Source organism: Dama dama, chromosome 1 (assembly GCF_033118175.1).
Source record: "Dama dama isolate Ldn47 chromosome 1, ASM3311817v1, whole genome shotgun sequence".
NCBI lineage: Eukaryota > Metazoa > Chordata > Mammalia > Artiodactyla > Cervidae > Dama > Dama dama.
The window spans coordinates 43,199,504-43,214,025 of NC_083681.1; the positions used below are offsets into that span (position 1 = coordinate 43,199,504).

Consider the following 14,522-nt stretch of genomic DNA (forward strand, 5'->3'; position numbering starts at 1 on the left):
ATGGCTACAGTCACCATCAACAGTGATTTTAGAGCCCAAGAATATAAAATCTGTCACTGCTTCCACTTTTTCCTCATCTATTTGCCAGAAAGTGATGGGACCAGATGCCATGATCTTAGTTTTTTGAATGTTGAGTTTTAATCCAGCTTTTTCATTCTCCGTATCAACAGGCTCTCTTGTCTTCAGTTCAGTTCAGTTCTTGTCTTAGGGGTTGTTAATGGAACATAAACGTTCTCACCACTACAGTTGTATTCAAAACCTCTTGACTTTTATTTAAACTAATGCAGAAATATCAAATGGTAAACTCAGGATTCTGAAGCTGTTTTAACTAATCATGGCTAAGACAATCTAAGAGAAAGACAAATACTATATGTTCTCAGTTTTATGTAGAATATTTAAAACAATGAACTTAAATAAGAGAATAGGATGGCAGTGGTCAGGGGCTGGAGGGAGGGGAGTAGAAATGGGGAGATGCTGATCAAAGTGTACAAACTTCTAGCTTTAAGATGAAAAAGATCTGGGATATACTGCACAGCATTGTGACAATAACTAACAATACTACTATATATTTAAAGTTGTTAAGAGACCAGATCTTAAAATTTATAGCCCCTCCACACACAAAAAGGTAACTATGGGAGGCAATGTTAACACAAGTCACCTTATTGTAACAATCATTTCACAATATTTACATGTATCAAAGCATAATGCTGTACACCTCACAATGCTATACACCTTAAATTTACATACATTAGGTATCAGTAAGATCTCAATAAAGCTGGGGACATTTTTTCTAAATAAGAAGAATTTCTTCACAAACCAAAAAAAAGAAAAAACTTACTGACATAATACAACTATAAGAACAAATGAGCTACCTAATCAATGAACAGAAGGCAGCCCAAAAAACTTTAGAAAATAGTATAGCATCATACTATGAAGATTTGAAATGTCACACGTAAGTTTCTATATAATTTGTTTAAATCTTTTCTATCACAATATAATTCACATACCAAAAAATTCACTCTTAAAGTGTACATTTTAGTAGTATTCAGTATATTCACAAGGTTTTACAATCATCATCACTATCTAACTCTAGATCATTTTTATCACCCCAAAAAGAAACTTCAAACCCATCAGTAGTCACTCACCATTCCCACTTCCCTCCACCTCTGGCAACCACTAATCTATTTTGTATCTTTATGTGTTTGCCTATTTTGGACATTTCACATAAACTGGATCATACAATAGATGGTTTTTGCAAGTTTAAGTCTTACATTTCATTTTGGTGTGGTTTTTCCCTCTGCAGTTTCTTTTCTAAGTAAAGCATGACCAAGGCAATGTTTTATGTTTATATAAACATACACACACATATAAATAAAGAGCAAAAATTGTATTGTTGAGGCTTATATGGAATAATAGATATAGGTACAAAGAATACTACCTAAATGAACAGACTATAGTTTTGACAGTCTTTGCTGCAAAATTTCTAAAAAATAAAATGTGATTTTTAAAAAGAATACTGACCAACATTTTGGCATTTTCCAAACCACTAACTTAAATTATTATTATACATTTTAGTTACTGTACTTTGCTATTATAAAAAGACACCAAATTATAAAAATAATTTATACATATAAATAGCTATAAAAATTATTTTAAATCATAGGAAAAAATATGTCAGTAGTTATGGTCTTTAAGTGATTGGAAAGTAGGCTTTTTTAATGTGTTTTATTTTTAATTTAAAGGTATTATCACCATCACTTTTTGAAAGACATTTTTAACATATACCCCAAAAATTCAGGCTATATATTATAAATAAACAAAAGTAGGGATTTCCAACCCTTCATGTGCATATATGATTACTTTTCATATCTAAACTAAATGTACATAATATGGAAAGATGACAGTAATATATTGCTTAGTTAAAAAAACAAACTGAACTATATGTAGCATGACCCAATTGGTACAGAAATAAAACACTACATATTGTATAGGTGTGTGCTTACATGCATATAAAAAGGTCAGCAAATAATTAAAAGTGGTTACTCCTGAAGACTCAGACTAAAAAGGGTAAAGGGAGTTTACTTTTTATCTCATATATTTGTACTAATTGCCTATTTAGTAACAAGCTAATTTTTGTAATTTTTTTAAGACTTTACTTAATTATTTTATTTTTTTCAGCTGCATCTTGCAGTATATTAGTTCCCTAACCAGGGACTGAACACAGGCCACAGCAGTGAAAGCATGGAGTCCTAACCACTGGACTGTTAGGGAATTCCTACATTTCGTAACTTTTAAATCACAAATGCTTTTAATTAAATGTGCCACTAATTATTTTCTTAAAAAAAATAAAAGAACATTAAATCTAACAATGTAATGTGTCAATTTTTAATTATACAAACCAATGGAGAACTCAAATGAGGCAGAAAATACCAAGAGGTTATACTTGGCTTCCAAACACCTAACAGTTTATAGCATCCTTAGTCATAACGTATCAGAGGCAACACCCACATGGTACCCAGAAAAGTCCAGTATGAAAACTTCGATGTGTATTATCTATAAAGTATAGATATTTTACCACATCATATCCATGCTTTTAACAATTCTGGTACATGTGGAACCAGAATTAAAAAAAAAAATCATATCATATCCAATCCATGCTTTAACAATTCTGGTACACGTGGAACCAGAATTTAAAAAGAAAAGAAAAAAAAAAAGCTCCCAAAGAGAAGAGAAGACAGGTACAGATGAACACAAAATACGGTTCTTAATTTCAAAAAAAGAGCCAGCGGTAAAAATAACGAACCAAGGTTTAGAAGACACTGGAGAAGAGAGAGAAAGAGGAAGCACTGTCAGTCTCTTCTTTCACTCTGATTTATCTCGAGATGCTTCACAACTAAACTCCTTAGGGAACTCCCCAACAAGGGTGTGTGGGGCTCACCTGAAAAGTGTAACTTGAACACCGCTATAAGCAGGAAGAGGGTAGAATCATACCTTTTCCAAAATGAACTTGTTTAAATAAGGCATGTAGCCCTGGTTGGAGACAGGTCCCTCATCATCATCCCTGAAGTGCTCCTCAAGGGCAACCGGGTCATGTGGAACCTTCAGCACGGTGCACAGGTTATGGGACAGGACCTGTGAGGGAGGAAGAGAGCAGTTTAGAGGCGTCCACCAGGCAGCACGGCTGCCCCCTACCCTGGGGAGAGAAAGACAAAAAATAAACCCCCAGCTGCCAGGCTCCCCACTCGTTATCGACAGGGTCTCATTCCCTCTGAGCTTTGGTTCACTTCAAACCAGTCTCTTTTACTTGCCTACAATGAGCCAGGCTCCATGAACGATTTGTAACTATCACACCCCTTGTGTGTGTGTGAGTCGCTCAGTCGTGTCCGACTCTCTGCGACCCCATGAACTATACAGCCTGCCAGGCTTCTCTGTCCATGGAATTCTCCAGGCAAGAATACTGGAGTGGACTGTCATTCCCTTCTCCACGTACTCCTTGCAGGCTTTTATAAATTGGCCCACATTAGAAAGAAAAAGGGAGGAAAGAGCAAGAGAATGTGTTCAGAATTGAACATGTCCCCAAGCAGAGCAGTGTCAGTCAATTAAAGCTGTGAAAGAAAACAGATGGTGCTGAAGAGCTGCAGCTGGGGGCTCTGGACAAGGTGGCCGACCCAGGCTGGCCACAACCGCTCTCCGCTTCACTTCTCTCTTTTGTTCAATATCAAGGGCCACGTTAACATACAAATGTATCAAATACTGATTAGTAATCTCTATATGTCCAAACATCGCTATAACTCCATGATGCTAGGTTAAGTTTTCAAGATGAGTATAAAAAGGGTATAAATATGAAAAGAGAAAGAAATCAAGTGCCTGCTTTAAAAATATATAAAAACTCAAAAAAATAAAATAAAATAAAAATATATAAAAACTCAATAGCAAAAATACCTCAGGAGTCACCAAAATGGCTGAAAATATTTTGTAGAAAATTTGCATTCTGGTCCTGCCATAATCTAAATGCATACTTTAACATTCAGGTAGTTGAGCTAGCAGTCTGGGCTGTTTGAGTACTAACTGTGTTTCATATTAAGTGAAAATGTAAAAATAAAACTTAAATTCCTTCCTTTTCATTTGTGCACTCTAAACAGGTCAAATTAAACAGCTAAGGCTGTACTTCCTCCAACACAGAATCTTATTAGATGTTAAATCCCAGGTTAAAATCTTCTCTATTTTTCTCAGCCCTACCCATTCAATCGCTTAAGGAGCCACATTCACCTCAATGAATACTTCCAATTCTATTAAGCAAGTCACTTTTTTCTGCATACATATATTTCAGTTAGGATTTTTTACAATTAAAAAAAATTAATCTATAAAAATAACATTTGCATATCCTCTTGCTACATTTGTTTTGTTTCTCAAAGCTTCATTTATGTGGAGATCCTTTTCTACATGCTCTGCCGGTTTTAAGGAAGTAAGTAAAGTGAAGAAGTACACAAATGCTTATAAATGAAGTAATGAAGACTTTTACCAGCCCTACAAAGCAGGCTGTGTTTCTCAAGTAAACTATTTGCCAGTAGTGCAGCACATGAAAAGGGCACGGTGGGGCTTTTACTGGATCTTGCACCACAGTCAGAAAATCCTAAATAGACACTTCCTTTCTTTATTTACCTTGTAACACCTATAGGGCAATTATCTGCCTCCAAAGAGGTTTTGTGAGGATCTACTTCAAGAATATAAAGTGTTTAAAAACTGCAACACACCGCGGAAATACAGAACAATAAAGAACACAGTCAGTCCTCTTATAAGGCCCAACAGTCATTCAGATTTTAAAATTATTTGGGACTTTACCCAAGTAAAAACTCCCAACCACAGGTTAACCTATAGTATATCCATAAAACATTAAGAACAATGAGGAACTCACTGTGTAGTGATATGAAAAGATCTCCCAAGTAACTTAAGTGAAAAAAAAATGTACCTAAGACTACATACAGTGTGCTTCTATGTAAAAGAAAAAGGAAGAAAAAATTTTCAAAACTTTCCAAGGATATATAAGAAACTAATAACAGTGGGGGGAGAACTAGTTTGATTGCAGAGCAAGACCAAAAGGTTTCTCACTATATCTCCCTCTTTATTAAGTTCTGAAAAAAATTTTAACTATTCAAAAAATGTAATAGCTATTTTAAAAATTAAGCACATATACATACACACACATTTTTCTTAATGGCCAGCTTAAGCTCACACTAAAGCTTGTAATGTTTATTTTTTTAATTTTTTAAAAAATGTATTTGGCTATGCTGGGTCTTAGTTGCAGCACTCAGGATCTTCAATCTTTATTGCAGCAGGCAGGATCTTTAGCTGCGGCATGCAGGATCTAGTTCCCTGACCAGGGATGGAACCTGGGCCCCCTGCGTTGGGAGTGTGGAGTCAGCCACTGGACCACCAGGGAAGTACCACACAGCTAAATCTACTTATCTTCTAACTCTACACTACATCTTCTACATTAACTTACCCCCTAAAAATTAGGTATAAAAGGGAGACATTCGACAGCAATGTGGAACTAATGGATAAATAAGGTATAAGGACAATAAATGAGTTCAGAAAGAATAGTGTGTGCTACAATGACTTCATATATTAAATGAAACGTAATCTAAGCCCTAAAATAAGGAGAGCTTTTGGGTAGGAAAGGGCTTCCCTGGTGGCTCAGACGATAAAGAATCTGCCTGAAATGCAGGAGACCAGAGTTCGATCCCTGGATGGGGAAGATCCCCTTGAGAAGGAAATGCCAACCCACTCCAGTATTCTTGCCTGGAGAATCCCATGGAGAGAGGAACCTGGCAGACTACAGTTCACAGTATCACAAAGAATCGGACACAACTGATCGTGACTACCACTTTCACTGTCACTTTGGGTAGGAAAAGGGCAACTGGAAGGTTTTCCAGATAGACAGATAATACAAGAAAAGTAACTGATTAATGCAAAATTCTCAGGGTACAAAAAGGCGACACCAATCCCTCCCACACCCATCCCTTTCTCTGCCTTTGGGTTTCACAGATCCTCCAACTAAAGTGCTGGTAGAGGCTTTAGATGCTATATTGTCATCCTTCCCATCTTACAGATGGTGAGTACTGGCTCAAAGAGATTAAATTTGTTTTTCTTGACTAAGCTGACTTAGGAGAACTGAGACTAAGTCAGGTTTTGTCAACCCTGATCCAACACTCTCCAGTAATAAGGAACATTATGTTTCCAGTTTTCTCAAATCAAAATCTTCGTGTAGGTGCTTTAGTTCAATCCAGTGATCTCACTGAAGATTTAGATTTAAACCCTAGACTCCAGCCTTGGGTAATTAAATAGCACTTTTAAAAAATACAGGGATAACTGAATTCGGGGATAACTTTCTTAAACACCTTATTTTAGTTAAGCAAACTGTGAGAGAGGCATCAGATTGTATTAAAGGACCCTGGAGGAGGAGACTTGAGTACCCACAACACTCATGTGGTCTGTTCCTGGTCAGTGGTTTGCCATTTACCCTTTTTAAATATTAGAATATTTTGCTGCTTACTTGCTTAGTCTCAGTACCCTCACTGCAAAATGAAGAGTTGGTGACTTGTTTCTAAAACTAATGTTTTCAAAAGTCCAATCCTTAACTGTCAACCAAAACTCATTTCATGAATTCAACAGAAAGAACTATAGTTTAGATCAGAAATTCAGCTCTTTTCATTGTTAGTAAGGTCTAGAATAGAAAAGTGTTCTTCAAACAAAGTAACAACAGTATCTCAAAGTTTTTAAGTAAAAGATATTTTTAAAAAAAAAAAGAGGAAGAGGATTCCTAAAGGCCAGAATATAAACTAGTAACAAGAAGTAAAATCTCCATAAACTTACACAGCAGTTGATGCTGTTTCAGAGTAGACTCACATTATCCATTAGTTGCTTTTAGTCTTACCCCTGGAGAGTAGACAGTACTGCTACTTTACAGATGAAGCTAATTCAGAGATGAGGAGCTGTCTCCCAAATCACATACTTTTTGATGCAGTGAAACTAGGACTAGAACCCAAACCTTATACTCTGGTGCCTTTTCCATGCCCTACCACTTTCCCTTTCCTCCTGGACAAACAGAGAGCCCTGGCCATACAAAAGTGACCTGCGTGCTGTGGCCATGCATGTCTGTTATTGCTAAGGTGAAGTGGTGGACCAGTGCCCACCAGGTCAGTTCTCCAGCACCCAGCAAGATGGCTATAGCTATTTAGTGGAGCAAAGTTAGATCCAATGGTAAAGAACCACATCCGCCTAGAAATCTGGGACCTCTCTCTCTCTGGGAGCCCTTGTCTCCCAGCACCTGCCGTTGGGGAAAACTGTTCCAAGAGTTACCATCCTCCTCTCCCGATGAGAAAGCTGGAAAACAGATGAGGACCAAAGCCATCAGGAGGAAACAGGACTACATATTCTTGATTTGTAAAAGGACTGCCCCTGAATCACACTAATCAGTGTTTGTAAGTTTCTTGAGAAAGTTGAATTTATCCTACTTCAAACGCCTGCTCCTCCAAAGGGCATTCTTTCAACGCCCACATAATTGCTAAGCAACTTTGCTCTCATTCCTTGATTCGAAGAATAAACTATTGTTACTACAATAAAAGATCCATATCCATGCCAGACCCTCATCATTCCAGTTCCTTCATAGCTGTCTGCCAGTGCCTCTGCAGGGCCTCTGCCGACAAGAAATGACTAACTGCTCGTGTGGTTGGTTCCTGTTCAGTGGTTTGCCGTTTACCCTTTTTAAGTATTTTACTCCAACTATCGTGGAAAGAAATCAAGGATGATGAACGACTACACAGTGTTTTACCACACATCAGTGCCTAATGCTTGCCCTCCTCCCTCCCAAAGATGCAGAGATTACAAAGTTCTCTGAAAGGAGCCTCCCCCCCAGCCGACCCCCAGTCACACGCTGCTTCCCTTTACAGGATGTGCGTAATGGGCAAAATTCAACACTGAAAAAAAGAGGGGTGGAGATCCCAACGGGCTTATCTCAAGGGACACAATTACAGAACTAAAATTCATAATGGGTAATCTTTTTTTAAAGCGTGAAAATTCCTGTCTGATTAATAAAATTTCAAGCTAATGGCGAATTACCAGAAAACTCTTCCTAACAGAATGACCAATTTCCTACCCATGCCATGCCCTGCCTTAAGAGCATTGTCTTAATAGAAATCCCGCCCCTTACCACAAGGACTCATTTTCCCTTTCCTGACAATATCTTTTCGTCCTGCTTGCCACTGCTTAAGGCCTGCTTGCTTTCTCTTAAATTATCTTTATTATACTCAGCCTCAGAAATCTCAACATCGTCTCTGACTCAAGTCCCTGAATGCAATCAATCACCATCCTAGCCACTTCTACCACATTCATCTTCAAGGGCTGCCTACCTCACGTTCCCACCTTGTCTAAAAGTCATAAAAAGCCTAGAGAAGTAAAAACCAAGGAGGTTTATGTCCCTTGGCAAGCTAGTCTCACTTTACCTTTCAGCCTTATTTCTTCCTACCCTTCCGCACCAACTGTACAAAAAAAGCCAAACAAGTTTACGCAGGACACCTTAGGGGCTTCCCCAGTGGCTCAGCAGTAAAGAACCCGCCTGCAGGGCTGGAGACTCAGGAGACACTCAGGTTCAACCGCTGCATCAGGAAGATCCCCTGGAGGAGGGCATGGCGACCCACTCCAGTATTCTTGCTGGGAAAATTCCATGGACAGAGGAGCCTTGCAGGTTATAATCCATAGGGTCTCAAAAGAGTCGGACGCAACTGAAGCGACTGAGCACAGACCTTCAAGCAAGCCCTGTATCACCTCCCTGTCCCCCTCCAGGCCTCTGCTGCAACGACCCCTACACCTCCATTTCTACCTAACATAAATGCCATCCCCCTTTCTAAAGCCTCCACCACCCAAAATCAAGATGGCCTCCCCCATTCTGCATTTCCCATGCACTCTGTATTTCTTATTTTACACTCCCGCAAAAGATTTATTCTCTCCCATAAGACTAAATTTCTGAAAGGTCCATGTCTTACCCACCCTTGCATTCCCACAGTACCTAGCATGCTACTCAGAATGCAGAAGGCTTTCAATAAATGCTGAACAAATTTCTTCTAAAAATTATCCTTTGACAGTAAAACCATAATAAGTTTAACAATGATAACAATCTTAGGAAATATCCTATCTCCTTATTTCATTGATAAAAAGACTGAGGCCTGAGACTTGTCTAAGCCACACACACTGTTGCAGGTCAGGAAGCAAGAGTTAGAACTGGACACAGAACAACAGACTGGTTCCAAATTGGGAAAGGAGTACGTCAAAGCTGTATATTGTCACCCTGCTTATTTAACTTATATGCAGAGCACATCATGAGAAATGCTGGACTGGATGAAGCACAAGCTGGAAACAAGACTGCCAGGAGAAATATCAATAATCTCAGATATGCAGATGACACCACCGTTATGGCAGAAAGTAAAGAAGAACTAAAGAGCCTCTTGATGAAAGTGAAAGAGGAGAGTGAAAAAACTGGCTTAAAACTCAGCATTCAGAAAACTAAGATCATGGCATCTGGTCCTATCACTTCATGGCAAATAGATGGGGAAACAGTGACAGACTTTATTTTTTGGGGCTCCAAAATCACTGCAGATGGTGACTGCAATCATGAAATTAAAAGATGCTTGCTCCTTGGAAGAAAAGTTATGACCAACCTAGACAGCATATTAACAAGCAGAGAAATTACTTTGGCAACAAAGGTCCATCTCGTCAAAGCTATGGCTTTTCTAGTAGCCATGTGTGGATGTAAGAGTTGGACTATAAAGAAAGCTGAGTGCCGAAGAATTGATGCTTTTGAACTGTCGTGTTGGGAAAAGACTCTTGAGAGTCCCTTGAACTGCAAAGAGATCCAACTAGTCCATCCTAAAGGAAATCAGTCCTGAATATTCATTGGAAGGACTGATGCTGAAGCTGAAACTCCAATACTTTGGCCATCTGATGCGAAGAGCTGACTCATTTGAAAAGACCCTGATGCTGGGAAAGATTGAGGGCAGGAGGAGAAGGGGATGACAGAGGATGAGATGGTTGGATGGCATCACTGACTCAATGGGCATGAGTTTGAGTAAACTCTGGGAGTTGGTGATGGACAGGGAGGCCTGGCATGCTTCAGTCCATGGGGTTGCAAAGAGTCGTACACGACTGAGCAACTGAATTGAACTGAACTGATGAGTAACAAATCGGAAGCAAGAACCCATCTCTCCTAACTGCCTGTCCCACAATCAAGCCCTGTGCTAGAAACGTTCTCTGTTACCTAGTCACATCATTCAAGACTCGGTCACTCTTCATGAACTCCAGGAACCCTTCACTGCCCACCCTGTCCACTGAACTCCTCTTTAGCACATATGTGAATTCTGCTTCATACACTAGCAATATCTCAAATACCTAACTGTGGCTCAGAGAGGGAGGAAACCCTGCCTAAAACTGTCCTTCCATATCCTTATAGTGACTAGCAGAGGGTTAAGGGAGGACTCAGTAGGAATATAACACTCACAGAGACATTAAGGCAGGAGAGCTAACTCAAAATCACCTGTTGCAATGCTGTCCACAGAACACAGGCCATTAAACTACATACAGCATGGGCTTCCCAGGGGGCTCAGTGGCGAAGAATCCCCCTGCCAATGCAGGAGACACAGGTTCAATCCCTGGGTCAGGAAGATCCCCTGAAGAAGGAAATGGCAACCCACTCCAGTATTTCTGCCTGGGAAATCCCACGGACAGAGAAGCCTGGTAGGCTACAGTGCACGGGGTTGCAAAAGAGTCAGACATGACTCAGCAACTAAACAACAAACTACAGTATATGCCACTGGGTTACATTTTAAATAGACTATCTTTAAAAAGTTATTTTGGATAGTTCACTAACTTGGCCCTCTTCAGAAATCAGAAAGAAAATACTGGTAAATCTGACCACATAAAAGTTCTTAAATTTCCCTTTAAAAAGAGACACCATGAACAAAAAAGGCTAATAGCTCCAATACTCAAATTACTCCTAGAAATTATTAAGTATGAAATGAACACCTAATTTTAAAAACAGACAACAGACATGAATAGAAAATTCACAAAAGCAGCTAATGACTAATAAATATAGGAAAAGATACTTTACTGCACTAGTAATCAACATAATGCACATTAAAAAAGCAACTACTTTTTCACCTGAAACGCAACTCCTGGCATTTAAGCAGACATAGGAGAGTAAAAATTGCGAACATCCAATACCAGAGAAGGTATAGAGCAAGTTTTCTCCACCACTACTGACAGTTTAGACCAGATAACTCTTTGTTGGGGAGCAGAGAGAAGTGTCCTATGCATTGTAGGAAGTTTCACAGCATCTCTGGCTGAAACCACCAAAACATCTCAAATATCTGTGAGCAGTAAAGCAGTTAAATAAAGCATGACTCATCAACACAGAAAAATAGCTCATAGCCATTATAAAAGAATGATGGTGTCTGTGTCTATGTGCATTGACATGGAAACATGACCCTAACACACTGATTAAGAAACCAGGTTACAAAAGCATATGAAATAGGATCCTATTTACATAAAAGAATATATATGTATATGCACAGGTGTGCATGCATATGCTTGTAGGCAGTAAGGGACATGGAGGAAGGATAGGGAGGGCCAAAGAAATGTTAAAAGGATAACCACTGCAAAGTTAACTGCTTCTGCCTTTAGTGGTAGAATTCCGGGTGCTTTTATCTTTGTCTCTATACTTTAAGGTATTGTTTGAATATTCTATGTACTATCTTTAAAATGAGAAAAGGTGAAGCTTTTATATATATGTAAAATTTAAATATATTTATGTAAAATTATTAATGTTAAATAAATTTTTTAAAATTCCAGCTAGAAAGCACCAATAAAATTATATGAAGAGATCACTGTATGACTATAAAGTTGATGAAATTAACTCACTTTAGTCATCCATAAAGAACTATGCTTTGCCATGCCTCTTGAAGAAGCCACTGTGGGCAACAGTCTCCCTATTTGAGCAGCCTCCTTAGATTCCAGCCTCCCACTGGGTCACAGTATAAACAAATGTCTGTAAGAAGATAATTCATGTATAAGAAGTAAGCCTCTATCTATTTCTCCCACTACTCTGTAAGCTTCTTAAAGAGAGGGTCTATAGTGTATCTATCCTGCAATGCTAAAACCTAATGAAATGCCGAGAAGACAGTGTCTGATGCTTACAAATGTTTGCTAAATGAGTCCCATTTAAGAATTTTCTTTATTTGTATTTTTGGTTTGGTTTCATTTAGTTTGCTTCTCTATCACCTTATTCTAGATGTGGGTTTCTTTAATGTATTTCACTAAACTACCAGCATATTCTTTCCAGAAAGAATTTTTGTCTAATTGGAATCTCTAATTCAGATAATTTTTGAGGTTTAAAAAAAACTCTATACAATACCTCTATTAGTCGCTAACACTCCCAGAATTAGCAGACATTACTCATCTGACCTGAGACCTAGTAAAGCAATCCAGTTTCTCAAAATTCCAGGAAAGATTTTTGAGGAAAGGACTCAAGCGAAATTAACAAGTGTATGAGAGAGAACTGTACAGTAGAAGAGAGAGGAACCAGGTAGTTTAATTTAGTATACTCTTCTCCAAAGGATCTGAAGCCATAGTGTACACCCAAGGTGATGACAAAGATCACAATCTGAGGGTTCACCTCTGCTGCCCCATCCTCTGACCACTCTGGCTCCTTGTCCCCTCTAGTCACTATAATTTGGCTTCTTTCTATCCCTATCAGGGTCATGAAATTGCTTTCTCAAAAAGACTCTGTGGCAGACACAAGCTGCAGCATTCAAGAAAGGAACTGAGGCCTGGCTACAAGCAGTAGCTGAGCTTAGCTGAGCCACCAGCTACTAGTACCTCCAGGGTCCACCTCAGCCAAAGACTGAGCAAGGCGGTGACATCATTTCTCCCTGGTGTGGGCGTCCTCCAAGGGGCCTTCGTTGCTCCAGAGCTCCTGGTTTTGTCAAGTCCGCGTCCTAGACTGGCAGCTCCTTTTCCCAATCCTGCTTCCTCTCTCTTTTTCTCCCCCACACATGTTTCTCCCCAGTAACCCTTCCGCACTTCCAGTTCTGTCTCAACATCTGCTTCCTGGAGAACCCAACCTGGGACAGATATCTTCTAAACAATTCACTTTCCCAAGTTTCTGGCAGTCTGGATCATCCTCTCCACTTAAGACTTTCTTGGTCCCATGACATACTAGCTCTACCTTTATGTGTTCACTTCCCTCACCCTATATTCTCCCATTCTGGACATTTTCCAAAGCCCAATTTTGAGCCCCTAGTTCTTAAAAAGTGCTTTAATTCTGACAACAACAAGTCACCTTAATGACTCCCAGATCCCTTTCTAGTCTTGACCTCTCAACTGAGCTCTGGTTTATATCACTAATACTAAAGATTTCCAGGCTAAATTTGTCTCAATCCAAAAAATCCAAAGAAGAGTTCATTATCTTTCTCCCCAGAAAAGGTTTCCCACCCTGATTCTGACTGTGGTACCACCATTCCCTTAACAACAAAATTACGGACTCTCCTCTTGCACTTTTGTATATAGTTTGTCCTATTTCTGGATCCAATTCAATCCCCTCCCCAGGGTCAATTCCTCTCCTCACCAACAGATCGTTCCTCTCTGCTGGTGAAAGACTAACCAGAGAAGGTGAGGCTGGGGGAACAAAGACTTCCTACTCTCAGCAGCAGGTCCCATTCTCCCTTCTGAGGCCCTAACAGACACCACTCATCAGGATATGACGTGGTAAACGCATCAAGATGACGAAGTTCAATTAGTAGGCTAAGACTTGAAGATCTTGTCTGCTATTCCATATTTCACAAATGGGCAAGATGAAGCCCGGGAAGAAGAAACCTCCCAGGGTCACACACAAATGAAACGCAGAGACCAGTCTCCTGACTCCCTAAACAGTGCTGTCTCTCTCCTGACACTTTTTCCTCTGTCTCCAAGGGATTTACTTTCCAAATCTTTCACCACAAGTGTGCTTACTGAGGAGCTTCACACATTCCTTAAGGCCAAAGACAACTGACTATCGCTTTAGAAGCACTCTCTGACCCAGTGCCTCCCATCCTCACCACAGCTAAGTAGCTCCCTTCCTCTCTGTTTCCCAGCACTGTGTGCTTTCTTTATCTCATTATATTCGCACTGTCAGTTTGCTGATACATTCACTTGAACGTATGGAGCTTGAAGTCTCCATGAGAGTAGGGAGCATGTCGGTTTTGATTCCCACGGCCACCACCCCAATCTAGCACACATCAATCTTTACAGCAGTCCCTCACTTGGTCTCCCCATGTCCAGCCTCTCACCGCATATCATCACACCCACATCTTTAGAAGAATCTCAGAACTCTCTCTGTTGTATATCTACCCTCCACATTTTAATAACTTCCCCTCTTTACAGGATCAGTTCTAAACTACTCATTCTAACACAGTCAACAAACACACATTAATCATTTA

The 14,522-nt window shown here is 39.5% G+C and overlaps 1 protein-coding gene across 2 annotated transcripts in view; it reads right to left on the minus strand.

Annotated features, from left to right (window-relative positions):
• The window catches only part of SWAP70 (switching B cell complex subunit SWAP70), an 86,102-nt gene that overhangs the window by 59,714 nt on the left and 11,866 nt on the right, over window positions 1-14,522 (minus strand). For both annotated transcript variants that reach the window (XM_061147818.1, XM_061147811.1), the window contains exon 2: window positions 2,992-3,132. In XM_061147818.1, the coding sequence (XP_061003801.1) occupies window positions 2,992-3,132 (141 nt within the window). The remainder of the gene's footprint in view (window positions 1-2,991; window positions 3,133-14,522) is intronic.